We start from the raw sequence: 27,500 nt of genomic DNA on the forward strand, positions 1-27,500 counted from the left end.
ATAACATCCTGTGATCTCGGTAAGTAAGAATTTGAAGAGCTAAATAATCTTCATATTGATTTTCGTAAACATGTATATGTAAGATTTTTTCTGTACCTGCATTCCAAAATTCCCCCTGAAAATTATTATGGTTCTTTGAATATTTCTTTGAATATTTAACATAGAAGAAAATATTGGGCACTGCATCGAGAGAGAAAGAGAGAGAGAGAGGAGGAGAGAGAGGAGAGAGAGAGAGAGAGAGGAGAGAGAGAGAGAGAGAGATAGAGAGAGAGAGAGAGAGAGAGAGAGAGAGAGAGAGAGAGAGAGGAAGCAGATAATCATAAAAAAAAATACCCATTCAATGTAAAAATAAAAAAAATACAAGACGAACAAAGACAAAAAACACAATAATAGAGACAACAGCACAATCTGAGTCGCGTCGTCACTCACCACTCACTGACTCACCTTCACCATCGGACGCTGAGTCGCGGCAGTGAGAGAGGCTCGTAGCAAGTCGGTAATGTATTTAAAGAAGGACCATCATATATCTCTAAAATATTCTTTGGAGTCCTTAGGAGTGTTGCGTAGATAATAACCATATCTCACTTAAAAAAAGAAAGAAAAAAATATAATAATAATAAAAGACACGCTTTAATCGATTGATATATATATATATATATATATAGATATATATATATTATATATATATATTTATATATATATATATATTATATATATATATATATATATATTATATATATATATATATATATAATATATATATATATATATATATATATATATATATATATATATATATATATATATATATATATATATATTTATATCAATATTCCTCTTATATGTTTCATGTTCTAATAATTATATAATCTGTAATCTTAGAGTAAAATTTCTAATTAAAAAAAAACTCATTTTTTTGTACAGGTCCGGACCTTCTATTGAAAAAAAAAAAAGTTAAAAATTTTCAACCTCAAAATTTCTCTCTGATAATAGAATTATGCTCCTTACTAAAAGAAGAAACATTGTTTATCTGTTAAGTATTATTTTGAATTCTTAGGACTGATGCCTAGATGATAACCATATTTCACTCTTAAAAGGAATTAAGACTTTAAAAAACACACGTTTTCGATTGATGTATAATTTTTATATCAACATTCTTATTGTTCTTTTCATTATTTAATAATTTGTAATTTTAGAGTAAAATTAAGAAGAAATATTGTACATCTGCAAAGCGTTCTTTTGAAATTAATCGCAAAATTTTTTTTGGATATTTTTATACACGCCCGAACGTTAATTAGAAAAGTGAAAAGTTTTTTAATCTCAGAATTTCTATGTGATAATATGGATATCTTCCTTACTTAAAGAAGCATAATTGATGTGCGTGCGTGCGTCCGTGCGCGCGCGCGCGCGTACGTGTGTGTGTGTGTGTGTGTGTGTGTGTGTGTGTGTGTGTGTGTGTGTGTGACTCTCTTTGCTTTCTTGTTGGACTCGCAATAAGGTGAATGAAGGACAAACGGCGCCATGAAGAAGAAGGAGAGGCAAAGGAATATAAAGAAGAGGGAATAAAGGAGAAATATTTATAGCTTATCGTCGTGATGCAATGGTACTAAGAACATTAGGTATCGTAACAGTGCGAGAGAGAGAGAGAGAGAGAGAGAGAGAGAGAGAGGCAGAGAGAGAGAGAGAGAGGAGAGAGAGAGAGAGAGAGAGAGAGAGAGAGAGAGAGAGAGAGAGAGAGAGAGAAGAGAAGAAAAAGAGATTATTGACATATGAATGAGACTGGCAGAACACAAAACTTACTATAAAAAAAAAAGAAAGTAAAAAAAGATAGTAAAGACTCCTAAAAAAATAAATAAATAAAAAAGGAAGATAGGTAAGAGACTCAAATCTACAAACGAATTTTGTTACGGAATTGTGTAGATGGTCAGTTTCCGTTTGAAAAGCTGAAGTCGTAGGAAGCGGAAAACTTGTGTGTGTGTGTGTGTGTGTGTGTGTGTGTATAAATTCGCAGCACATGCAGAACAAAAATGCCAGATGGTGTTTATAAAGCTGTAGATAGAACACTATGAATGTTTTCGTGAATGTGTTAGATTATTTTATTTTCATTCATATATATATATTTTTTTTTATTTAACGATTTATCTTGTGTATACTTTTTCTGATAAATGTAAAAATGTTATTCTTTGCTTTGGTGTGGTTAGAAATGTGTGTGTGTAAAGAGAGAGAGAGAGAGAGAGAGAGAGAGAGAGAGAGAGAGAGAGAGAGAGAGAGAGAGGAGAGAGAGAGAGAGAGAGAGAGAGAGAGAGAGAGAGAGAGAGAGAGAGAGAGAGAGAGAGAGGCTTGTGTGATGGAAAGACATGAAAAGATGCAAAATATGAAACCAGATTGCAAAGGAATGAGGTAAAATGAAATATCAGATATAAAGATATACAATAATTTAGGTGAAATCGTGTAAAAATGTAATCATGAAATAAAAACGAATAAATCTGTGAAATTAAGAAATGTTAAACTGGAGGAAGAGTGTGGTGGAATAGATAAAAAAAAAAAAAAAACTTATAATCAGTCCCAGTATCATCATCATCATCATTATAAGAATTACCATCGTCATCACCATCACTACACCATTTTGTCCAGAAAGAATAATAAAAGAAATTATCACCAAATAAAATACAGACATACAAAATGACGCTTAAAGTTACGAAAAAAAAAAAAAAAAAGACGAAAGAAAGAAAACATTGACACATATCACCATTAATACACCACACTACCATCAAAACATACGAAGAAATAATCACCATCCCCCTTCAAAAAAAAAAAAAAAAAAACTAACGAATTAACGTAAAGAAAACAAAAATGAAGAAAAGATTGACGCATACGTTGAGAATCGCACTTCCGGTAGAATGGTACGAGTTTGCGAGGGAAGAGGAGCGAAGGGTAAAACAATTTGGGTAGGAGCGGAGAGGCCGAAAGACAAACTCGGACGGGCGGGAACACGAAGGCAAGACAAAGGAAAAGATTATAGACTTTAGTGGGTTCAGAAACAGCCCGGTATTGAAGGTAAAGAACAATGTTTAGAATAGATGCCACTCTGTTTGCCTGTGTGTCATTTTCCTTTCCTTTTTTTTTTTTTTTTTAGTATTTGACTTTTTGTTTATTTATTTATTTGTTTTTTTTGGTTGGGAGTGTTTTATTGTTTTCTTTATTTTCTTTCTTTCTCTCTTTTCTTTGTTTTCGTTGTGGTTTTCAGTTTCTCCTGGTTGAATTTTTTTCTTGTTTCAGGTTTTTTTTTCTTCTTTTCTTCCATTTCGTTTATTTTATATTTATCCTTTCGTTTTTCTCTTTTACCTTCTACTGCTTCTTCACTTTCCTTTTTTTTATATTTTTTTCCTTACTTTCTCCCGTTCTCTCTTCATTCTTTGTTGTTTCTGTTTCTTTCTCCTCTCTCTCTCTCTCTCTCTCTCTCTCTCTCTCTCTCTCTCTCTCTCTCTCTCTCTCTCTCTCTCTCTCTCTCTCTCTCTCTCTCTCTCTCTCTCTCTCTCTCAGATTCCATGCATTTTTAGGTCAAAGTGGATGTTTCTTTTTTTATTTTTCTTCCGCTTTCGGTTCTAAATCCCTACTTCCCTTCCAATTTCTTCGCAAATTTTCTTCACTTTCGTCTCATTCTCTTCCCTTTGCTTCCCTTATCATCCTTTTCTTTTTCTTTTTTGTCTTCCTTTCTCTTACCTTTCCTTCTTTTCTATTCCTTTCTCCTCCTTTCCCTTTATTTTTTCCCTCTATCTTTCCTTTTCTTCCTTTCCGTTTTTTCCCCTTCCCTTCCTTCTCCTTTCCCTTCCCTTCCCTTCTTTTCATTTTTTTTTCTTTTCATCAATCTTAATGCTTCTACTCCTCTCTTCTTCTTCTTTTTTTTTGTGCGTGTGAATAGAGAGAGAGAGAGAGAGAGAGAGAGAGAGAGAGAGAGAGAGAGAGAGAGAGAGAGAGAGAGAGAGAGAGAGAGAGAGAGAGATTGTGTTATTTTAGTTTGTTTTCTCCTTTTCCTTTCTTGCTAATCATGCATTTTTAGAAGTTTTCTTGATTATTTATTTATTTATGCTTTTAGGTCCACAATTCCGAAATGTTTTCCCTTCCTTCTTTCTTTTATTTGGACGTTTTCACAAAAGCCTGAAAAAGGAAATGGCTCGTGTTATTTTTCTTTCTTTTCTTTCTTTCTCCTTTTTTTTCTTTTATATTTTTGCTCGAATTTGCTGACATAATTTTTGTTGTAATTCGGAAATTCACTCCTTTCATGTTCTTTTTCCTTTCAGAAAGACAATGCCGCGCAGAAAACGCGAAGCTGCAAAGTAAGAATTGTTTTTATTTTCTTTTTTCTTTTTTTTTTTTTTGCTTCTATCGTTTTTTTTCATTTTCCTTCATTTATTAGTTTTTTTTTTCTTTTGTTTCTTTGGCTTCATTATACTGTAGCATATAAATGTTGTTTGTACTGTGAATGTTTCATGTGTAGCTGCAGGGTATGCTTTTACCAGATATAAAACATGCACACCCACCTCTCTCTCTCTCTCTCTCTCCTCTCTCTCTCTCTCTTCTCTCTCTCTCTCTCTCTCTCTCCTCTCTCTCTCTCTCTCTCTCTTTCTGGCACCAAAGGATAAAGTGGGATTACCTGTATATACTCACTCACATAAGCATAGCCACCGTTTTCTATATTTTAATAAGCACTAATTCACGCAGACCTGTTCACGTGACTCTCACATCGCACCTTTCGCCAGCTCTACTCTACTCGTAAGGTTCAACGTGTGTGCTGCTGTTTGTTCTTCCTTTTTGTTCCTTTGGTGTTCTGTTCTGTCTACTTGATGGTTTCACTTTTACTTTTTTGTCTTTTTTATTTTGCTTTTTCCTATCTCTTCTTCAATTCTGTCTCTTCCTCTCACTTTCTCCTGCGGTCTTTTTCTTTCCTTTTCATTTATTCATTTCTTTATTTCGTCTTTATTTTCTGTCTCCTCTTTCTCCCTCATTCCACTGCATCTCCTTCCCCTTTTTTACTGTCACATCTTCTTTCTTGCTTTTCCTTCTACCTCCTTCTTCTGGCTCTTTTTCCGCCTCTTTCTTCCACCTATTTATCCCTGTGTCTTCCTTCCACCTCCTTCTTTACTTTTTTTTTGTCTTTTCTTTGCACTTTCTCCATGTTTTCATTTTTTCATCATGTAGAGGACAACTTTACTCCTTCTCTTTTATTTTTCTTTATCATTTTATCTTTGCTTTTCTCTTCCACTTATAGTTCGCTCTTGTCTTTTCTGCTTTCATTCTTACTTGTAAATTTTCAGTCCTGGCTCTCCTCCCTTGCCAGTTCTTTCCTCCTCCTCCTCCTCCTCCTCCTCTTCTTCTTCTTCTTCTTCTTCTTTTTCTTCTTCACCACTTCATCTCCTTTGTTTACTTTCACTCTACGTTCTTTTTTCATGTCTCATCTTTTTCTTCTTTTTTTTCATTTTTCACGTCGACGCTCATAATTCAGCTCTCCCTTCCTCTCCTCCCTCCTTCCCTCCCTACCTCTTTCCCCTCCCTCCCTCCCTCCCTCCCTCCCCATCTTCCTTCCTACCTGCCTCGTACCGCTTCTTAATTAAGTCATTAACCTTTACCGCTAGAGATGCAGTTTTTGGAGGTGATGATGAACTGTCCCCGGCATGGATTCTCCTGCGACAGGTATTAATGACCGGCCTGAGCACAGAGATGGAAGAGGAGGAGGAGGAAGAGCAGAAGGCAGGAAGAATAGGAGGATGAAAACAAAGCAAACAGCAGCATATTGAACTCTATGCGACGGAGAAAAGAGGAAAATGAAAACAACGAGTAGGAAGGGAGGAGAAAGAGGGTAAAGAGGAAGAAGGAAGAGGAAGAGGCACGGAGGATTGGATGATCACTGGTAAATGAAAACATATCCTGTGAAAATAACTAGGGAGAGGAGGAGTAGCAGGGGGATAAGTTTTAAGAGAAGGAAGGACGAAGAAGAGGCAGAGGGAATAGAAGGAGTTAGTGAAGATGCGACACATTATAAAATACTATACAAAATCTTACTATATTTCTTCACTATTTAATTAGTTCTGCTTTACTATTTAACATTCTTGCAGCTTCCCTTATTTCTTATGTTCTTATGTTCTTATACCACTATTTTACTATTTACAGCTTAACCATTTTTGTTGCCCTTGGCCAGTATCCTTCCTACATAAAAAAAAATAAATAAATAATATATACTTTTCCCACATTGTTTGTCCACGTAGCTAGAATAAATAGAAAAGTAACCCCCAACATTCTACCCAACATGAAAGTCTTCTCTTCCTCTCCTTACTGTCACCATACCTAACCCTAATCTTATCCTGCCCTGGCGTCCCATACATTACCCTGCCCCTAACGCCTCGCCTCGGCCCGTCCCATTGCCTGAGCACCGCAGTGACGAGCAGCGCCACTACCGGCTATGTCCATTCTTGTGATACATAATTCAGTTAATAATTAAGGCTATACACATACATGCGCACACATACACACACACACACACACACACACACACACACACACACACACACACACACACACACACACACACACACACACACACACACACACACACACACACACACACAGGAGGGAGAGAGAGAGAGACAGAGAGAGAGAGAGAGAGAGAGAGAGAGAGAGAGAGAGAGAGAGAGAGAGAGAGAGAGAGAGAGAGAGAGAGAGGAGGGGGGGGAATGTTGTTAATCTGCAATATACTGTACCAAACAAGATATTTCTCCTTAAAAAAAAATACCCCCGTAAAAATGTAAAATAAAAGAAAACCAAAATGCTTTCCTCGATTAAATGGGGAAAAAAAAAACGAAAAATAGTCACTAGATAAAAAAAGAAATACATGAAATAATTCTTTCAGTAAAATAAAGTATAGTAGAAAATCCCCCAACAAATAGAAAAAAAAATAACATAATTCACTCAGTAAAAAAATAGAAAAATGCAAAAATACAAAAATATATTATCCATTAAAAAAAATGAAAGAAGGAAAAAAAAACTGAATGATTATAATTCCTAACTCAGTGAAATACTATATTCCAAACAACAACAACAACAACATCTACTACTACTACTACTACTACTAATTACTACTACTACAGCAGCAAGTCAACATTAACTTTAACCTCAAGCCAAGCAGTAGAAAAGAGAGAGAGAGAGAGAGAAAAAAAAAAAAAAAAAAACATGACATTTCCAATCAAGGTGAGAATCAAGGTGACACAGGGAAGCCAGAAGGAATGGACAAGTGAAGCCTGAGTCGCGCGGAGTGCTCCATTAACTTGCATTGTAGTGTTAGCTTGCAATTGTAGTGTTTGGAAGCAGGAGGGGGCGGTGGTGGTGGCCATTAGTCAAGGAGGAAAATGAAGAGGGAGAGGAGGAGAGGAGAAGAAGGAGGAGGAGGAAGAGGAGGAGGAGGAGAAAATGTTAAAAAATGTATCAATCCATTAGTGTAACAGAAGACTTTGTACGACCAGAGAGAGAGAGAGAGAGAGAGAGAGAGAGAGAGAGAGAGAGAGAGAGAGAGAGAGAGAGAGAGAGAGAGAGAGAGAAGCAGACAATCAGACCAACCAGAACAAACTAATCACCACCATTTCTCTAACACACACACACACACACACACACACACACACACACACACACTCTCTCTCTCTCTCTCTCTCTCTCTCTTGCTATAGCGGCCCCGGAAGACCCGCTATTTCACTTTTATGTGTAACAAAAACAGTACCGGACATTTTCCATTATCAATCTTCAGTGTGTACGTATGTAAGTGCTTGGAGGAGGAGGAGAAGGAGGGTGAAGAGGAGGAGAAAGAGAAAGAGTAGGTAGGAAATAAAGGTGATAAACTGGAGCACAAGTCAGAGGGAGAGAGAGAGAGAGAGAGAGAGAGAGAGAGAGAGAGAGTAGTCGTAGTGAGTCGTGCGTAAAGGAACCAGGAATATGCATTTGCCTGCCAGGGAGAGGGATGGGAAGAGTACATTTTTTGTCCAGTGAGAGTCCAGTGGGAGAGGAGTGGGAGGGAGAGAGTGGCGGTCAAGCAGTCAGAGGGAGTAGGAGGAGGAAGAGAGAGGGTGAACAGGAAGCAAAAGAGGAGAGGGTGAAGAGAAAATAAAAGGATGGAGAGGATAGTAGAAAACGGAGGAAGAGAGGAAGAAAAGGACGGCGAAAGAGGACAGTGGGGAATGATAACAAATACGAAGGAATGACGAAGAGGAAGTGGAGAGAACATGGGGAGAAGTGACAGTGAAAAGAAGCAAAAAGGAACAGTGAAAAGAAAAAGAGGAGGAGGAAGATGACTAGAAACTGAAGAGGACACGGAAGAGGAATAAGGAGGAGCAGGGCAGAGAAAAAGAAAATGACTAGAGGAAGATCAGAGAGAATGAGGAGGAGGAGAAGGAGCAGAAAGCAGTGGAAGTACGACCAACAGGAGGAAGAGGAAGAGGAGCACAGAGGAACACAGGAACACTCGCTGTAACATGTAACACAATAGCGCCTTTGTTTATAACGGGATTACTTATCTAAGACTTTAAAACGAAATTTGCAGGTAGTGTGAGAATATTGCAGGCAGTGATGTGAGGCTGCTGCTGCTGCTCCTGCTCCTGCTGCTCCTCGCTCACCTCTCCCACACAATGCAGGCAGAGCAGGAATTGAGAATACTCGTAATATCATATATACTGAAAAGAACATGTGTTGGAGTTTACTATGGAACAGAAAGTCCCTGCGTGATATTGTTGAGAGTGTATCTTGTGCCGGTTTCCCCCCCACACCCCACTCTCTCTCTCTCTCTCTCTCTCTCTCATCTCTCTCTCTCTCTCTCTCTCTCTCTCTCTCTCTCCTCTCTCTCTCTCTCTCTCTCTCCGCTGCTCTTGTGGAAGCTGCCACAGTCTTATCAGTTATTGAGTTAGTTAGCAGGTTAATTGTTTGGTTGAGTATTCAGTTACTTGTTTTGTTAGATAGTTTGTTGGAAAAGGAAAGGATGTATACAAATACAATATCGTATCTAGTAAAAAAAGAACACAAAAGATTGTTTTACTAAAGACCAGAAAATCTTTCCACCATAGTAAAGATCGTATCATAATTTTTGTTTCCTGTTACTTCGTTAAGACGTTTGTGAGAGGATGTGGGGAGAAAATCGCAACACAACTGGAAAAAAAAAAATGTTTACTACAGAAGAGAGAGTTTCTGTGATACAATTTATAGTCATTTACTGACTGATATTACTTACCAGTTAGAAGGGAAATATGTAAGGGAAAGGCAACACAATATTTAATAAAAAAAAAAAAAAAAAACATATTATAGGAGAACTCTAGAACAGCATATCTTCCCATGACGTTTGTGCCTTGTACCTGATTCTGTTGCTGGTTAATCAGGAAAATTGTGCACTGATGTCAGGAAACAACCTGCGTGGCGTGGAGCAAATAACCGACACGCCCCTTGAACCAGAAACACGTGTAGGCCTTGGCATATTAGTGTGAGTGGCTCGTAAATGGACTGATTCCCTGCCATTGCTACTACAACGACGCCCGACACAGCGAACAATAACAACACGGGTACAGATGATGCCTGTATTGTATCGGTTTAGTTAGTCACGTTGTTCCTCCTTCTGCATTATGTGACCTCGTTCTTCCAGCTCCATATTCCTGCCACTCTGTTGTTCGAGATCCTCTTCGCGTTAAATTAAAAAACACAAAGCCTCGAGTGAGTGTTCCTGGTGCTTTTTATCGGGTCCACAACTGGTTCCCTAAGGATGGGATTACTTTTGTGACAAGTCTCTGTATTCTTTCCTTTAATATAATACTCTTCCGTCTTATACTTAGAGAACAAGCACGGATTCACGTAAGTATATTGATGTTTTATTCTTTATGCGCTTTGCGATGTGGGTAAACAGGAATAGGACGAGGACGAGGAGGAGGAGGAGAGGAGGGAGATATTGAACACAATAGCAGACTTATTGACCTTAAGATTCTGTTTGTGACAAGGTACACTGTTATATGTCAAGTAGGAAATACTGTGATATATAAAGGCGAAGGATGAGGTGGATAACGAAAATGACAGCTTCAACGAAAGGGATGAAGATGAAAAGGAAAACCGGTGAGGCCAAGAAAGTTAGTGAAAGGAGTGAAAGAAAAAAAGAGAAAACTGGAAGTGGAGGAGAACATTGCCAGCAGTGGACGAGGTAAACCTGCGGTGAAGAGCGAGAAAGAACAATGGAGAGAAGAGAATGGAGGAGCAGAGCAGGAGGAATAGGAGGAAAGAGAAGGAATGTTTGGTGCTGGAGTGAGGGGGAAATGTTTGTTGTGGAGTGGACAATCCGCTCCCATCCACTCATAGGAAGGGGGCAAGAGGATCAAGGAGGGGAGTAGTGGGGAGTGGGATGAAAACTGCTGCAGTATAAAGTCATAAAATAAAATAAAGTAAATAAATAAGTCCCTGAAAAAAAAAAATCAAAACTGCCAGCGGATTTTATTATTCCTATCGATTTTATTTTTTTTTTTTTTTTTTTTTTTTTACCCAGGCAGACAATAAAAGTATTGGCTCGGTTAATTTGCATTTTGCAGTGCTGCTAATCCACTCTCGTTTGGAATTAGGCGGAATAATTGACTGATGAAAAAAGTTGTTCTTTGTGATATGCTATATATAGAATGGTATTTTGATACAGACCCGAAATATATTTAGTGTAGGAAATCATAATGGTAACGAAATACACGGGACTGGGAAGGAAAATTACGCGAGTCTGCCCTCCAGTTGAAGAGAAAATGGTAAGCTGTTCTTTATGGAAATGGAGGCGCCGGGGCAGAAGAGAAAAAATAATATACATTAAAACCGAAGCGAGAAATTTTTGCAGGAGCGGGAAGCGGAAAAAAAAGAAAAAAAAAATAATAATGGTCCTGCCGCGAATAAGGAAAATTTTGCTTGGATTAGAACGCGGAATATTTTAATGAGAAAGAAATTAGGTGAAGAAATTGAACCTCAGATACGGAATACGAGAATTGGACGGAAGAAAGTGCTACGCTATGTCTGTCCTCCTGTCTCACACACACACATACACACACATACACACACAAGGGACTCTCACACGAAACTTCTAATTTTCTTTTGTAATTCTTTCTCTTTTATTCGATTTTTCTTTCTTGCTTCTTCATGCGACGATGGGGTGAGATTAGGTGGGAATTGTGAGTCCCTCCAAAATTCATCTTTTTTAAATGACTCAGATTACCTATGAAGAAAATTACTTTCGTTTTCTATTATTCTTAGTGTCATATATTTTTTTTTCTTTATTCCCGTCTCATTTTTTCCCCCTGGTAATATCCATTTTATTAGTTCTCCTTTGTGTTCCTTCGTTAACATTTTCTTTTTCTATGCGTGTTCTGTGTTTTTTTTTTCTTTCTTTCTTTCGTGGTTTCATTCTTTTTGCCGTTGCTTTGTTGTCTCATTCTGTTATTTCACTATTTTTTTTCTTTTTACCTAATTCTGTAATTGCTATTCCTTCCCTGCCTTGCTTTCTTTCTTTTCTTTCTTTTACCTTAATTACTCTTCATGGCTTTCCCTTTTTCTCCCCGTGTATCCTTTAATTCTTACTGCTACATTTTAATTTTAGGTTTCTCCTTGTCCTCCTTTCTGAAATTTTCGTTTCATTACATTTATTCCTTCATTTTACCAATTGTCTCTTTTTCCATTCTTATTGAGTTGCGTCCTTCCTCCCTTCCTGTGTATTTTTTTTCTCTTTTCTCCCCTCACCTCTTTTTTATTGGAGGATTAATTCAATAGTACGTTGTCTCCTCATTTTTTTCCTCTCTGAGAGTATCTTCACTCATTTCTTTCATTTATCCCTTATCCCTCGTTGCATCCTTCCCTTCTTTTCTCATCTCTAATGTCTTTTTTGAAGTTCCTAAAGCTTTCCTCTTCAATTTTTAAAGTTTTCTCCATCGTATATTGCTTTTGTTTCAGATAATTGCATAACCATTTTGTACTTTTTTTCTATTCCTCCCTTCCCTTCTTCGTTAATTGAATCTGTTAGTCTTTTTTTTTCTCTCTCTCTCTTTTCTCACCAGTCTCTCCTCCTCCTCCTCCTCCTCCTCTTCGTACTCCTCCTGCTCCTTCTGCTCCTTTTCCACGCCATTCAGTCTTTCATGTATGGTTCACCTCTTGCCTTTCTCTTTCTCTTTCCTCCTTTTTCTCTTTCTAACCTTTCCATCCTCCCCCTCTTTGTGTTTTCAAGCGTGAAATCTAATTGACACGAAGGGCAAAGTGACGAAGGCTGTAAGTGCAATACGGAAAGCCGCAAAATAGTAAGTAAATTGGTAAAGAACTCAATATTTATGTATTTATGTTCTTCATCAGTAAATTTCCCCCTCTGAACTTTATATTTCTCGTGTAAAAATTTTTCTCCGCCTAATTTCCTCTGTGATGAATTTTGGTAAGGTTAGGTTAGGTTCGGGAGGTTTGTTTATGGGATATTTTCATTGTTTTCTTCTTTTCTTTTATATGGAGGGATCACTTCGTGTGGAATTACATAGAGGAAAAGAACACGCCACATCCTCCGAATAAATTCCTTCGTGACAAACTTTGGTAAGGCTATGTTATGTTAGGTTAGCTTAGGGAGGTTTTATCTATGGGAGAACATTATTATTATTATTATTTATTTATCTATTTTATTTATGGAGGAATCTTCTTGAGTGGAAATTACATAAGAGGAAAATAACGCACCACATCCACCCGTCTGTCCATCCATTTATCTGTCGAGGGGGAAAATGTAAGGGAAGGAATCATCATCTACCTAAATGTAAAAACTCTCAACTTGGGCACACTGGTTGAAGCAGAGAGAAGCATCAGACAGCATCACTATTCAAGACTTGTGCGTGGGATTCAATGCCGTAAGTTTAGATTCAATACGTCATTTGTTTGCAGACGATGAGGAACTTCGAGTGGGTTGGACTGCCACGTATATGTGTGTGTGTGTGTGTGTGTGTGTTTGTGTGTGTGTGTGTGCGTGAGTGTGTGTGTGAGTGTGTGTCTTTTGGTATGCTGGATAATTGGAAGGAACGAGACAATGCAACCTCAGTGAGTCGATCGAGCCGTCTCCCGCACTGGCAGGTACACATCATCGTAACGCTCACTGTATTACTTGGGTGATTACGAATTCCCGGAGATTGGAAGTGGTGACGTGCGACGCCGGCTTTCTGCGCCAGCCAGTAAGAGAAAACACACGCGCGCTGGCATACATGCACACCCACCCACCCACACACACACACACACACACACACACACATGCCACTTCTGTTATATACTGCTGCTGCTACTGATAATAATGATAATAATAATAATGATAATAATAATAATGATAATAATAATAATAATAATAATAATAATAATAATAGTAATAATAATAGTGAATAAATAGATAATTAGAAGAGCGAGTAAAATAAGAGAAAATTACACTTTTTCGATTTCTTCCCGTATAAAATTATCTTGAATCATTCTCTCTCTCTCTCTCTCTCTCTCTCTCTCTCTCTCTCTCTCTCTCTCTCTCTCTCTCTCTCTCTCTCTCTCTCTCTCTCTCTCGTCTCCCACAAATACTTAGGAGGAAGCGGTGTACACTCACAGATGCTACAGCATCAATTCGCCTTGGTCCCCCTTGCCAACACGCCTCGCAGCGCCGTGCAAACACTCGCCTCTCGTCAGGGTACAAACAGCTGCCGGGGGAACGTCTCTCGCAGCATGAGGGAAATTAAGGAAGTTTGTTCTTCTTTGGTTGCAAGATTCATGAAAATTGTTAATCAAAATGCACTTTTCCGGCATCGTTAGTTGAAGTTGTTTTGCTGCTGCTCTGTTGTAGGGCGAAGTTTCCCCGCCTGGAAAATAAGGATAACTTTCTCCCGTGCAGCCGCAGAGGGGGAAAGTTCAGGGAAATCAGGTAATAACATCGAGTCTGGGAAACCGTCGAGTGAAAATATGGAAACGATAGGAGAAGCCATGAAAATATTACAAGGTCAGTGGACAATAACAGCTACAGTATGAGGGAGGCAAACAAGACGGACGGGCAAGTGTGCCGTAAAGGTGAGCAGCGTGAGCGGGAAAGTAATGCAGCAAAGGAGCTTAGCGTCAAAGCACATAATGGACACGTAATGATGGAAATTTAATTGTGAACGACGTAATTCCACCGCCAGCCTAAGATATTATTGCCGGACATTAGATTAACCTCGGGAAAAAAAAATGTGGAGATGTATTTTTCCAACGAGGTGTAAAGCTGCTCTAGGAAGAAATGTCATATTGTATAAAATGTTTCAGTTCCCTCCACCTGTCATAGCCCTGTTCTTCCTGGGTCAGTGTGGAGCTCTTAACATACAACAGTTCATGAGTCTGTATGTTTATTTCTGTTCGATTTGTAGACCTGAATTTCATTGGACATGACGACTCCACATGTAAGTGAGGAAATATTCTGATGTAATTTCTAGAGATATAAGGGAAATAGGTAAATAAATGAATGATTATATAAGTATCGTACACTCAACAGTCATTACATTTATAGACGTGAAGTTAAGTGGATTTTGTGGCATCACTTAAAGGGTACATATGCGAAAGTTTCTATTTAATTTCTAGAGGTGTATTAAAAAACAGAGAAATTAATAACTCAACAATTATGTAGTTATCATGCACCAAACAATTTTACCCTTAATTGTTTCAGAAATCTATGATGAAATTTTAACTGACCCCATCATTGCTCTACACACTTTATCCTTGGTTGCACTAGAAATCCTTGACATATTGACAAAACTCCCTCTCAGAAAAAAAGAAAAGAAAAGAAAAGACAGATTTACAAAAAAAAAAAAAAAAAAAGGCATTAGAATTCTCTGTAAGGTCACGTTTAATTTCTTAAGATGCTCTCAGCCCTGGTAACCGGAACACACACACACACACACACACACACACACACACACACACACACACACACACACACAATTAAGCAAGAAGTAGTGTTCACGAGCGAAAAAAATAGGGACATAAACATTATTGTCTGGCTGGAAATGGTGGTGGTGCCTCGTGATGATGCGTGGACGAGGAGAGCAACACCACCACGTTTGCTAAAAAAAAATAGATAAATAAATAAAAAATACAAAGGAAAAATGAAAAGGAACAAATAAAATAACAAACGGAGCATCCATCATCTTATTCACCCCGCAAGATGCATCCACCTGTGAGAGAGAGAGAGAGAGAGAGAGAGAGAGAGAGAGAGAGAGAGAGAGAGAGAGAGAGAGAGAGAGAGAGAGAGAGGTAAACCGAAAGCGTCAGTAAAGATAGATTAATGTCAAAGGCTCTCAGTAATTCTCCTGTAATAATAAACAAGGCCATGAAATATTCTCACTCAAGGTGCAACATTTATGGAATCACTAAAATTAATGCTGTGATTAATTCTTACGTCTTCAGCTTACGAATCTGAGAATGGTAGATATCTTAGTATATTGTTTTACTCTCTCTCTCTCTCTCTCTCTCTCTCTCTCTCTCTCTCTCTCTCTCTCTCTCTCTCTCTCTCTCTCTCTCTGGTAATCATCATTATCTTGATTAGTATTTTATTCTTTGTCTTCTTTTTCCTTGTTTTCTTTTCTTTCTTCAGGTTTTCATTTGTTTGTTGTTGTTGTTGTTGTTGTTGTTGTTGTTGCTGTTGTTTTCCTTTTTCCTTCTTTTCCTTCATCTTTTTTCTTCTTTTTCTCCTCCTCCTCCTCCTCCTCCTCCTTCTTCTCTTCCTCTCTAGATCAAATATTTGTCTTGAAATATTTTATTTGTACATCTTAAAGTTTTAAATTACATAGAAATTTCTTTTTCATGAATAATTTTCTCCTGATTTTTTTTTATTAGTGTAGGTTACCAAAATTAAGTAAGCAGCGAGAGAGAGAGAGAGAGAGAGAGAGAGAGAGAGAGAGAGAGAGAGAGAGAGAGAGAGAGAGAGAGAGAGAGAGAGAGAGAGAGAGAGAGAGAGCTATTATAGATAAACTTGGCACGAACAAGTTTGAATCTCTTTCCTTTCCTTTTTTCTCATCTCACTCCCTTCGTCCTCCTCCTCCTCCTCCTCCTCCTCCTAGTGGTCGTGTCCCCAAAGTTTTTAACAAGCGAAACATTTTGTCTGAGTGAACAGCCAATTCGTCTCTTACTACGATTTACAGTCTTCCTCAGGCACGCCCCCCCCCCCCTTTCTTCCTCCTCCTCCTCCTTTTTTTTCTTTTCTTTATTGCCGTGCTCTCCCTAACCTCCTCCTCCTCTTCTTTCAAAGACTTTTTTCTCTCTTTTCCTGCTTTTTCTTCATTACCTACTTCATTCTTACTTTCTCGTTTGATCATTACTTCTTCCTACTCCTTTCTCTTCCTGTTTCTTATATATTTTTTCTCATTTGCTTATCAGATGGAAAAAGTGAAATAGTAGTTTAAATGGAGGAATAAAAGCAGTGATGGTGGTAGTAGTAGTAGTAGTAACTGTAAGTAGTAGTAGTAGTAATATTGACGTTGGTGGTTGTGGTGGTGGTGGTGATGGTGGCGCTGGTAATATTTTCAGCACTTTGTCACGAGTATTTTGTGTGGAAATATACCTGTGTGATGTATATGTTTACCCTCATGGGCGCTGGCATGACAAACACGCCACACAGTTTTGAAAGGTATATGAAAGGCGGGGAAAGAGAGAGAGAAAGAGAGAGAGAGAGAGAGAGAAAGAGAGAGAGAGAAAGGGAGGAAGGGAAAACTAGTGAAGCAGGAAGAGAAATGGTCATGTAACAGCGGAGAGGAAGAGAGGGAGGTAGAGAGAGGGAGGAGGAGAGGAAAGGAAGGGAAGGAGAGGAACGAAGGGAAGGAGGATGGGAAGAGAGGTGCAGGAATAGAGAGGGAGCTGCGGACATGGAAAATGAGGGTGGGAGGAAGTAATACCCATAAAAGGAGAAAGGAGAGAGGAAACTGTTTCGACAAGTAGGAAGGCTAAGAGAGTTCCAGTTTAGATAATGGAAAAAAATCTTTATCTATCTTCCTATCTCCTCTATTTTTCTCTCCTCTTTCACTCTTTCTCCCTCGCTTTGGCTCTCTTGTCCCTCTCGTCCTTTCATCGCCCTTGACTTGTTCTTCGTCTTTCATGCTGAAGCTTTATCAAGATGGCATTAGGCACTTTGAGAGGAAAGTGCAAGATAGCATAGTCGTTCCTTGAAACTTCGAAAGAAAATGTAACGCTGAGTGGCAACAGAAAATGGAAGTTATGGACTATTGTATAATATCATGACCTACGATGAATGGATTAGAAAAATAAGTAATTACGAAACTAGAATAAAAAGAAGATTATTAGTGAAAGAAACTACTATTACTACTACTACTACTACTACTACTACTACGTTATTGCATATAATTACTTTCATAATTCTCTCTCTCTCTCTCTCTCTCTCTCTCTTGCTTGGTGTTTGTCACTGTTGGTTAAGGTCGTAAAGAGAAGGAACATGAAAACATTAGACCGAGCGTGGGATTAATTTACCTCATAATTTACGGCAAAACTTTCCTTGTCCATCATTCATTTACCTAACTTATTAACCTAACCTTACTTAACTTAATATAATCGTGCCTAACGTCATGCAGTCTTAACTAACATAACCTTAACCCACATAACCTACTTCACCAAACCTTACCTTACCTAACTTAACCTAACGTGACCAAACTTAAGCTTACGTCGTTTTACATAACCTAACCTAATCTAACTTCATCGGAGCTAAGTTAATTCACGTACCCAAATTTAACTTAACCTAACATAACCTTAGCTTTGCATATCTTACCTTAAATTGCCTCACGTCATTCATCATCAGGATTCTGCTACAGCATCTTTCACTTTGAGATGCATGCGTGTATATTATTCTTGCGTGTGTGTGTGTGTGTATGTGTGTGTGTGTGTGTGTCGCAGAGCTCATAGATGTGTAAAATTTTTCTTTATTTTTGTTTCTGTTCGCCTCTTTTTGGATTCTGCAGAGTATTTTTTCCTTTTCCCTTCTCTCTTTTTTCACGCTTTCTGTATTTTTTATCTTTTTTTTATATTTTTTTTACTTTTTGTCATTTTTCAATATGTGTTGACTTTCTCCCCCTGGGGTTGGCACGCCGGGGAAAAGGAATTTTGACTCTCTCTTTCTCTTTCTCTCTCTCTCTCTCTCTCTCTCTCTCTCTCTCTCTCTCTCTCTCTCTCTCTCTCTCTCTCTCTCTCTCTCTCTCTCACTGACTGTTTTTTTCGAATTCAAAGACTCGCAATTCACACATTTGCATTTATTGCTTTGGTTTTGTAATATTAGAACACATATTTTCAAATCACTATTGAAATGTCAAATAAACAGCTTTGTTATATTTCTCACTCACACACACACACACACACACACACACACACACCTAATCCATTATCCATCATTCTTCATAATATTTTACGAAAGCTGCATACTAATCTTTCCTTCCTAACTCTTCCTCCTCCTCCTCCTCCTTGAAGATGCCTTACCTTAACAAGACTGCCACGTTATCAGTCATGATCTATAAATTGTTGCTTCCTCTCCCAGTGCCATGAATCTGGCAGGGACTGGCAGTTTGGCGCCCTCGAGGCAGGCACTGAGGGGCAGAAGGAAACTGAAAGACAAATAGGTTGGCGGGAAAGGAAGGAGGGAAGGTATAATGGGTGGTGACATGAGAGGAGGGGGGACAAATATACACTGTAGGCAAAACAAAGGAAAGGGAGAGACAGATAGTGGGGAGGAGAGGAGGAAGTGAGGAACAAAGGACAGATAGGTAATAAAGAGGAAAGACAGGTTGACAGGCAGATAAGGAAAATACATATGAACAGGGAAAGGGAGAAATAAGAGTAGTGAAGGATATTGCAAGAAAGTGAAAAGAGACACAGGGAAAAGACAAATCCCCAAACAGGGAAGACAGATAAGATGAAAACAAAGGAGATTACATGAGCGACTCGCAAGCACAAAGATAACAAAAGTAGGAAGAAGAGACAGCAACGAAAACTGCAATCAAAAATAGGTAAATATATTCAGAGATATGACAACAAAAAACGGGGGAGAGAGAGAGAGAGAGAGAGAGAGAGAGAGAGAGAGAGAGAGAGAGAGAGAGAGAGAGAGAGAGAGAGAGAGAGAGAGAGTAGAGGCCGTGATGCGGAAAGTCAAAAGATTATTGTGAAAGCGAAATGATATTGTGTTACCTTCACGAAGAGAGAGAGAGAGAGAGAGAGAGAGAGAGAGAGAGAGAGAGAGAGAGAGAGAGAGAGAGAGAGAGAGAGAGAGAGATCATGTATGTAAAAGTGGAATGGAGTTATTAGAGCGAGAATGACGTGGACGAAAGAAGCTTCAGTGTTCGTCCACAATGCAAAGGATCGACGTGAGCCCATCAGAACCAACTGCCTCAAACATTAACAGGATTTTCAGGCTTGAGGGATGCAGCGATACTTTTCCGATACTTTGGCTCGCTCGTCAGGGATAATTTGGCAATACTTCCTTAATTGCTTTGGGATAATTCGGTGATTAGCGATGCAAGTTGGGAAAACCGAAATTGATTGAAAAACCATACCGGTTCCAATTTCAAGTTTTGTTTTTCTTTTTCGTTTATTTATTTATTTTTTATTTAGGGGAGTTTCGAATCTCTCTCTCTCTCTCTCTCTCTCTCTCTCTCTCTCTCTCTCTCTCTCTCTCTCTCTCTCTCTCTCTCTCTCTCTCTCTCTCTCTCTCTCTCGTTTTATACTGGTGATAACATTTTTTTTTCTTTGCCATTTCTTGATTTCTTTTCACCTTTATGGTAAAAGCAACGGGAAGTTTTGTTTTATGTGTCTGTTTTTATGACGTTGTGCAGCAGCCTTACACACACACACACACACACATACACACACACACACACACACATACTGCCATCCTGTGTGTGTGTGTGTGTGTGTGTGTGTGTCCGGGTTCAGAGCTTCTTAAACTTCAGGCACAAACTTCAGCTAACTTGCACCATTATCAAAACCTTCTCTGGGGAGCTTCTAAAACTTGCCCCCTGCCAGACCTGCGCCCCTTTTTCCCTTCCCAGCACTGCTTTCCTTTCCCTGCTCCATGTTCCTCCTCCTTTCCCCTCCTCCTTTCCTCCTTCTTCCTCCCAACTATTTTGTCTTTCTTTTTTTTTTTATGTCAAGAGAAACAAAAAGAATGAAAAAAATGCACACTGAGGTATCAAGTCAACAGGATCATTCAAAATTAGCGTTTTTTTTTTCCTCTTTGCTCTTTCAAGATTTACTAGTTTCCCCTCCCTCTCCATCTTTCTTCTATATTCCTCCACTTTCCTTTCCTTTCTTCCTTTTTGCCTTCTACTAATACTCATACTTCTCATACTTGTTATATTTCATTAATGTTCGAGCCTCCGTTAAAGACTCATGAAGCAAAAGGCACGGTAATGGTGGTTTCGAAGCACTGGCAGACGTCTCAGCTCGTAATTAGTGTAGGAGGAGAAGGAGGAGTAATAGAAGGGGAAGGAGTAGCAGGAGGAGTAAGAAGAAGAAGAAGAAGAGGAGGGCGAGGAGGCACAATAATAGGAATATGAGAAAAAAAAAGCCATCGGTACTGATAAAGATAGAGAAATTGGTAGGAGATAGGAAGAGGAGGAGGAGGAGGAAGAGGAGGAGACACAAGAACAAAAGGGTGAAGAAGAGACATTGATGCTGATGATGAAGATATAGAGATTGGAAGAGGAAGAGGAGGAAGAGGAAAAGAAAATAAATGAAATGTGAGTAAAGGAGAAAGAAACAAGGAATGGGTGGATGGAGGTGAACGAGAAGAAGAGAATCTGCTGCTGATAAAACTACAGAGAAGGAGGAGGTGGAGAAAGAAGAGGAGGAGGAAGGCAAAAAATAAAGGAACAAAATAAGCAAGAACGTAAAAGGAAAGCTGTTGGAAATGAAAGGAGAGAGAGAGAGAGAGAGAGAGAGAGAGAGAGAGAGAGAGAGAGAGAGAGAGAGAGAGAGTGAGAGAATCAAGTATGTGAAAGCGAAATGGATTTATCGAAAGCGGAATGACACGAACGAAAGGAGCTTGAAATGTTTGTCAAAAAAAAAAAAGAGATAGACTGACAGACCGATAGACACTCCAATAGACACTTTAATAGACAGACAGACAGGCAGACACACAGGTAGTACCATTATGATTTGTATATGAAAGTAAAAAAAGAAACACGCTATTGACGGTAATAACAGTGTCAATAATTACAAAGCCTTCATTTTCACAGTCTGTTCCAATCACGTGTCATTTTAACTTTACTGGCAACGTCCAAGTCCAAATTACCGACTTGCATCACTTGCTAATTAAACTCGTACATGTTAACCCTTCCTCCACCCTTACCCTCCCCTCCCTCCTCCTCTTCCTCCCCCACCTCCCCCTTCCCCTTCCTCCTACTTACCCCCTCCGCCACCACTTTCCTCCTCTCTCCCCCCACCCAACCCACAAAAAAAAGTGTAAATTCATAAGCGGATTAAATAACAGTACATAAATGCAGAGTTTCATTGCATCATTTACAATTGCACCCGAAAAGAAAAATGATGATGAATGAAAGTGACGAAAGTTGAACAGTGTAGTTTTAATTTTTCATACCGAAACGTTAGCTTCTTAAAACGGATGGGGGAGAAATGGCAGAGAGAGAGAGAGAGAGAGAGAGAGAGAGAGAGAGAGAGAGAGAGAGAGAGAGAGAGAGAGAGAGAGAGAGAGAATAGGAACGTGTTTTCAGCTCGAAATGGAGAAATAAAAAATACCAAGAATAAAAAAGTGTTTGATTTTGAGATAACTACAAAAAATAAAGGTTAAAGAGAACATCTGCTTCAGTACACATTAGCGTTATGCTATTTTTGTCTCATTACGTAGAAAAGAGAGAGGAAAAAATAAACTTACTTTAAAAATATGATTAGAAAAAAAAAATCTTCACTTTTAGTACTTTGTCCGCGTGGGAAATTACATTAATGATGGTGATGATGATGATGATAATGATGAAGGTGAAGGTTACGGTGAAGGCACTAGACAGGAAAATGAAGCTGATGTAACCTAGGCTGTGTCGTTCACCTTTCTGTTTCACCTCCCTCACCTGGCATTTATGGAGGAGGAGGAAGAGGAGGAGGAGGAGGAGGAGGAGGAGGAGGAGGACGAGGAGGAGGTGGTGGTGGTGGTGGTGACACAAATAACTGACAATAACATCATTAGCGTTACATTCACCATCTCCCATCTCTCTCCAAGCGGACACAGAGAGAGAGAGAGAGAGAGAGAGAGAGAGAGAGAGAGAGAGAGAGAGAGAGAGAGAGAGAGAGAGAGAGAGAGAAGAAAACTGATGAGAAAGAAATTAGCATTAGTTATAAAATGTATGCTTGAAATTTAAAAGAGATGAAGATGAAGAAGAGGAGGAAGAAGAGAAGGAGGAGGCGAAGATGAAGAAAAAGGAGGAGGATAAGGAAAAATGAGAAAAGAAAATTATATAAAGGAAAAATGGGAAAGGATATAGTGGAAAACAAGAAAAAAGAAGAAATAGAAAGGATAAAACAACAAAGCCTTGAGTCAAATAATTTTCGTGAATCAAGAAGCAGGAGAAAAAGATGAGGAAGAGAAATTAGAAAATTAAAAAAGGAAGGATATAAAAGAAAAAAAGGAAACAAAAGAAGGAAGGAATAACAAAAACAAAATAACAAGCTGCAACGCCAAATCCTGTAAATGAAGAAAGGGGACGAAAAAAAGCAGAAAAGAAAAAAAAACGAAACGATATACAATAATAAAAAACTGAAGAAAGAGGGAAATGAATATAGAAAAAAAATGCACAAAAGAAAGAAGAAATAACAAGGACAAAACAACAACAACACACGTCTCTAAATCACGTCAGTAAATTAAGAGATAAACGCTAACACTTACCTGGAGTCTCACGCGCTAATTGTGTAGCGCACCTGAGCCGTGATGTACCTGCCGGAGCTTTAATGAGAGCCAGATCACGGCGTGGCTCCCAGAAACTCCACAGTGAGGCTTTCTACTTCCACATGTCTTCCTCTTCTCCTCCTCTTGCTCCTTCATAGTTCTCTTGTCCTGGCTCCTCCTCCTCCTCCTCCTTTAAATAGAAGAGTCTTGTCAACAAAATATATTCTTCAGCTGTTTTCATGAAGTGTCTTTTTTGTTAATTCATTGAGACTAATGTGATTTTAGAGTCTCTAAATCCTTCTTTCATTTCCTGGTATTCATTATGCATGACTTGCTCGCCCCTGTGGGTGGATGTGTATTCTTTATTTATTCTTTATTATGTCTTTTATATATAATGATAGGAATGTTTTATTTTTCTCTCGTTTTATCTTCGTGAGTCTGTGTGTGTGTGTGTGTGTGTGTGTGTGTGTGTGTGTGTGTGGATGTTGTATTTATGATCATAGGAAATGTGCTTTTTTATTCATATTTTATCTGCTTATATCATTTTTTTTAATCTCTTGTTTATAATGAGATAATACGAATATCTTAATGAAATTTACTAACACACACACACACACACACACACACACACACACACACACACAGTTGCCGTGTACATCAATTAGTCATCAATCTAGAAAGATATCCGTGAAGGTAAGAAGTACAACAAGCACTCATACCTACATCTCTGTCTTTCCCTCTCTTCTCTGCCTCCCTCCCGTGTCTCATGCTGCTGCGTCTCCGTCAGGTACGACCACACGCTGCACGGCGACCAACACGAGCTGATGCCCTACTTCCAGGACCACACCAATGCTTCCAACATCACGGCGCAGCTCGGGTCCACGGCTTACCTCAATTGTAGAGTGAACCGCCTCAGAGACAAAACGGTAAGGGCTTCATTCCCTGTGTTCTGTCCTGTGTTGGTTGCAGGAGGATGTGAGTTGGGTTAGCTTGAGTTACACCAATGTAGTCCTAGAACAGAATCAGGACAGTCATTAAACTTTGAAATAATAGTTACATTGTTAGATAACCATTTTGTGAAGGACATACCTGCATGAGATAAAATTGTGTGAGCCTCGCAGTGTTTTGTGTACGCTTCGTCAGCAGTGTCAGCTCCACTTAACCAGTTATCAACGTACATGTCTTGTTCTAGATCTTGAATTAACCCTGTAGGAGGATACTTACTGAGATGGTGCTTGATGGTGGGATTTAAAAGGAATGGGTTGGAAGTGCTGCATAGAGAAGTGTGTGTGTGTGTGTGTGTGTGTGTGTGTGTGTGTGTGTGTGTGTGTGTGTGTGTTTGGAGGTTTTGTGTTTTGTTGGCAAAATTGTCTTTTTTTCCGTTTTTTTTTATGGTGTTTCTGTCTATGAATATTTTTCATGTTCATTTTTTATTTATTTCTTTTACTTGGATCTTTCTGTCCTCTTTTTCTGTGTTGAAGTTCTTTTTTATCTTTTTTTATATGCGTGCTATTTCAGTGTTCATATCTTGTTTTTTCACCTTTTTTGAGTACTGAGAGTGTTTGTTCTCTCTCTCTCTCTCTCTCTCTCTCTCTCTCTCTCTCTCTCTCTCTCTCTCTCTCTCTCTCTCTCTCTCTCTCTCTCTCTCGTATTCTTATACTATTGAAGTTTTTTTGTTTTGTTGTTCTCTATTTTGTGAGGGAAACATAGTTATTTCTATTCCATCTTTTTAGTATTTATTTTTTCCCCTTTATTCCTTATTCTTCTTCATTCTTTATTTTTCTTTATTTCTACATTGCTCTTCGTGTTGGTTTCTCCTATTTTACTTGATAAGACAGTGAAATGGCTTTCTTTTATCACCTTCTACCATTCTCTCTCTCTCTCTCTCTCTCTCTCTCTCTCTCTCTCTCTCTCTCTCTCTCTCTCTACTTCTGTGCATTTGATCTTTATCTCGCAATAAGCAGACCTCATCTTTATCTTATCCTCCATTATCATCACCGAAGTCACCATTACCATCACTGTCGCTACAAAATATGCACCTCTTACTTAAATATATCAAGCAGCCCATTCACCTTCATCACCACCACAATCACCACTGTTAAGGATTACTTCCACTATCTCTACCATAATCATCAGTGTCTTCACTATTACTATAAATATTTTCTTTCCTACCAGCTTATCTTTCTTTTTTTTTTCTATTTCTCTCTACGTGATGTAAAGAATTGATGCTATTTTTTCTTCTCATTCTGCTACTATTTTCTTTTGATTCGTTTTTCTCCGTCCTCTTCTTAGTCATTATCGTATTTCTTATTAACATCGCAGTTCTTGTCTTCATCTCCCTTATCTGCTTTCTCTTCTTGCGACAAAGTTTTTATTTTCCATTTACTCAATCCTTTGCATTCTCATTCTATTCCGTTTCATGTTCAGTAACTTTTTTTATCATATATTTCTTTTTCGTTGATTCTTCATTTTTTTCTCTTCATTCTTCAATTCAGTTTCTCATTCTCTCAGTATTTTTCGCTTTTTTTTTTGCTCCATTCCTTTCTTTTCACTATTTTGTCATGTATTTCAGTTCCTTCTTTCTTTCTTTAACTTGTTCTTGCCTTGATGTCAGTATCCTCTCATTCTTTATTTATTCAATATCTCATTCCTCTTATTGTTCCTCTCCTTTCTCTCTTTACTCTTCCCCCACCTTTATTTTCGTATCTTCTTTCTCCTCCCTTCTTCAATATTGATGTTTCGTCTTCAAGGATATATTTTTTCCTCCTCACGTGTTTTTTTTTTCTCTCTTTTTTAATCAATCACTCTCCTTCCTGTTTGCCTCCTGTTGCCTCTCCCTCCCTCCCCTCTCCCTCACCCCTCCCTTCACCTCTCCCTAGCCTCTTTCCTCTTCACCCTTCACCATCTCTTGTTAGCTTCCTCTTCTCTCCCTCCTCTCCCCCTTAATCTCTCTTCCGTCAATATCCCCTCTCTCGCCTCCCCTCTCATTCCTTTCCCTCCACCTCTCTCCCCTTCCCTTCAATCACCTTACTCTTCACTCCTCCTACCCTTCTCTGCCTTCCGTCCCACTTGAAGTCCTGTCCCTCCTCTCAGTCACGTCAAAATCCACTCCTATTAGTTGCTATTTTTTGCTATCTGTTATGACTCACTTTTTTTTTGTACTTTTCTTTAAGCATATTTTCAAACGTTATTTTTTTTTATATTTTCACGTTTTTCATACGTTTTTTTTATTTATTTTTTTATATGTTCATGTTTTTTTTATGTATTTTTGTCGTTTCCTACTTTCATATCTTATTTTTTGTTCAATTTTCTTTATTTTGTGATTTTTTTTGTTTTTTTGTTCTTTTGCTGGAATGAAACTTGTAATTTTCTGTTGTCGTTGTTGTTGTTGTTTTTGTTGTTGTTGTTGTTCTGTTGTTGTGTGTGTGTGTGTGTGTGTGTGTGTGTGTGTGTGTGTGTGTGTGTGTGTGTGTGTGTGTGACGGACGGCAGCATCTCATCTTTAATTAATGTATCCTCAGGTGTCGTGGATGAGACGGGACGGAGATCAGATCAAGTTGCTCACCTGGGGACTCCATACCTATAGCAACGATGCCAGGTGAGAGAGAGAGAGAGAGAGAGAGAGAGAGAGAGAGAGAGAGAGAGAGAGAGAGAGAGAGAGAGATCAACAAAAGATAGCAAATTGGAAAACATGACTATTCACACACAGTTTCTTTCTCTCTCCTCCTTTCCCTCCTCCTCCTCCTCCTCCTCCTATTTCTCGTTCTTTGTCTTATTCTTGTTTCTGTATTTCTTTTTGTTCTTCTTTTTCTTTCTCTTTCTCCTCTTCTTATTTTTCATTCCTGATCTTGTTTGTTTTCTTTCCGTTCTTATTCTTGTATTTCTTCTAGTTCGTTCTCCCTCTCCACCTTTTCCTGCCCCCATGTCTTTGTTCTTCTTGTGTTTCTCGTTCTTTTTAGGTGTTCTTATTCTTGTTTTTGTTCCTCTTCATGTCCTCCCTCTTCTACCTCTTCTTTCCTTCTTTCTTTTTTTATTCCTTCAAACACTCATGCATCTGTGCTTCATATGCTCTCCACTTTGTCTCAAGAGCGAAGACTGAAGGGAAGAGAGGACGATAAGTAGAGGGAGGGAGGGAGAAGGAAAGGCGACCATGAGAGAGATGGATGAGGAAGCAATGAAGTGTTTACTGCCTCGTAATGACCCATGTGACGTTTGTTAATAGAGGTGATAAGATAAGGGACGTGTGGGTATCGGGTTACGCCCCTTTACGCTGTCCAAGGTCCTTCTGACACTCCTTCATTCACTCCTGCTTCCCCCCTGTCTCTCTCTCTCTCTCTCCTCCTTGCGTCTCCTCTTCTCTCCTCTTACTTTACTCTCATCCCGTCTCCTCTTGTCCTCTTCTCTCTCTCTCTCTCTCTCTCTCTCTCTCTCTCTCTCTCTCTCTCTCTCTCTCTCTCTCTCTCTCTCTCTCTCTCTCTCTTGGTGTCTTTTATCCCTTCTTTCTTCGTTTGTCTATCTGCTCTCTCTCTCTCTCTCTCTCTCTCTCTCTCTCTCTCTCT

At 38.8% G+C, this 27,500-nt stretch overlaps 1 protein-coding gene across 1 annotated transcript in view; it reads left to right on the forward strand.

Moving 5' to 3' along the window:
• LOC135105905 (lachesin-like) overlaps positions 1 to 27,500 on the forward strand; it is a 163,565-nt gene that overhangs the window by 98,457 nt on the left and 37,608 nt on the right. The window contains exons 4-5 of the mRNA XM_064014579.1: positions 23,730 to 23,868; positions 26,463 to 26,539. Coding sequence (XP_063870649.1) covers positions 23,730 to 23,868; positions 26,463 to 26,539 — 216 coding nt within the window. The remainder of the gene's footprint in view (positions 1 to 23,729; positions 23,869 to 26,462; positions 26,540 to 27,500) is intronic.

This window comes from Scylla paramamosain, chromosome 12 (assembly GCF_035594125.1).
Source record: "Scylla paramamosain isolate STU-SP2022 chromosome 12, ASM3559412v1, whole genome shotgun sequence".
In the NCBI taxonomy this organism is placed as follows: domain Eukaryota; kingdom Metazoa; phylum Arthropoda; class Malacostraca; order Decapoda; family Portunidae; genus Scylla; species Scylla paramamosain.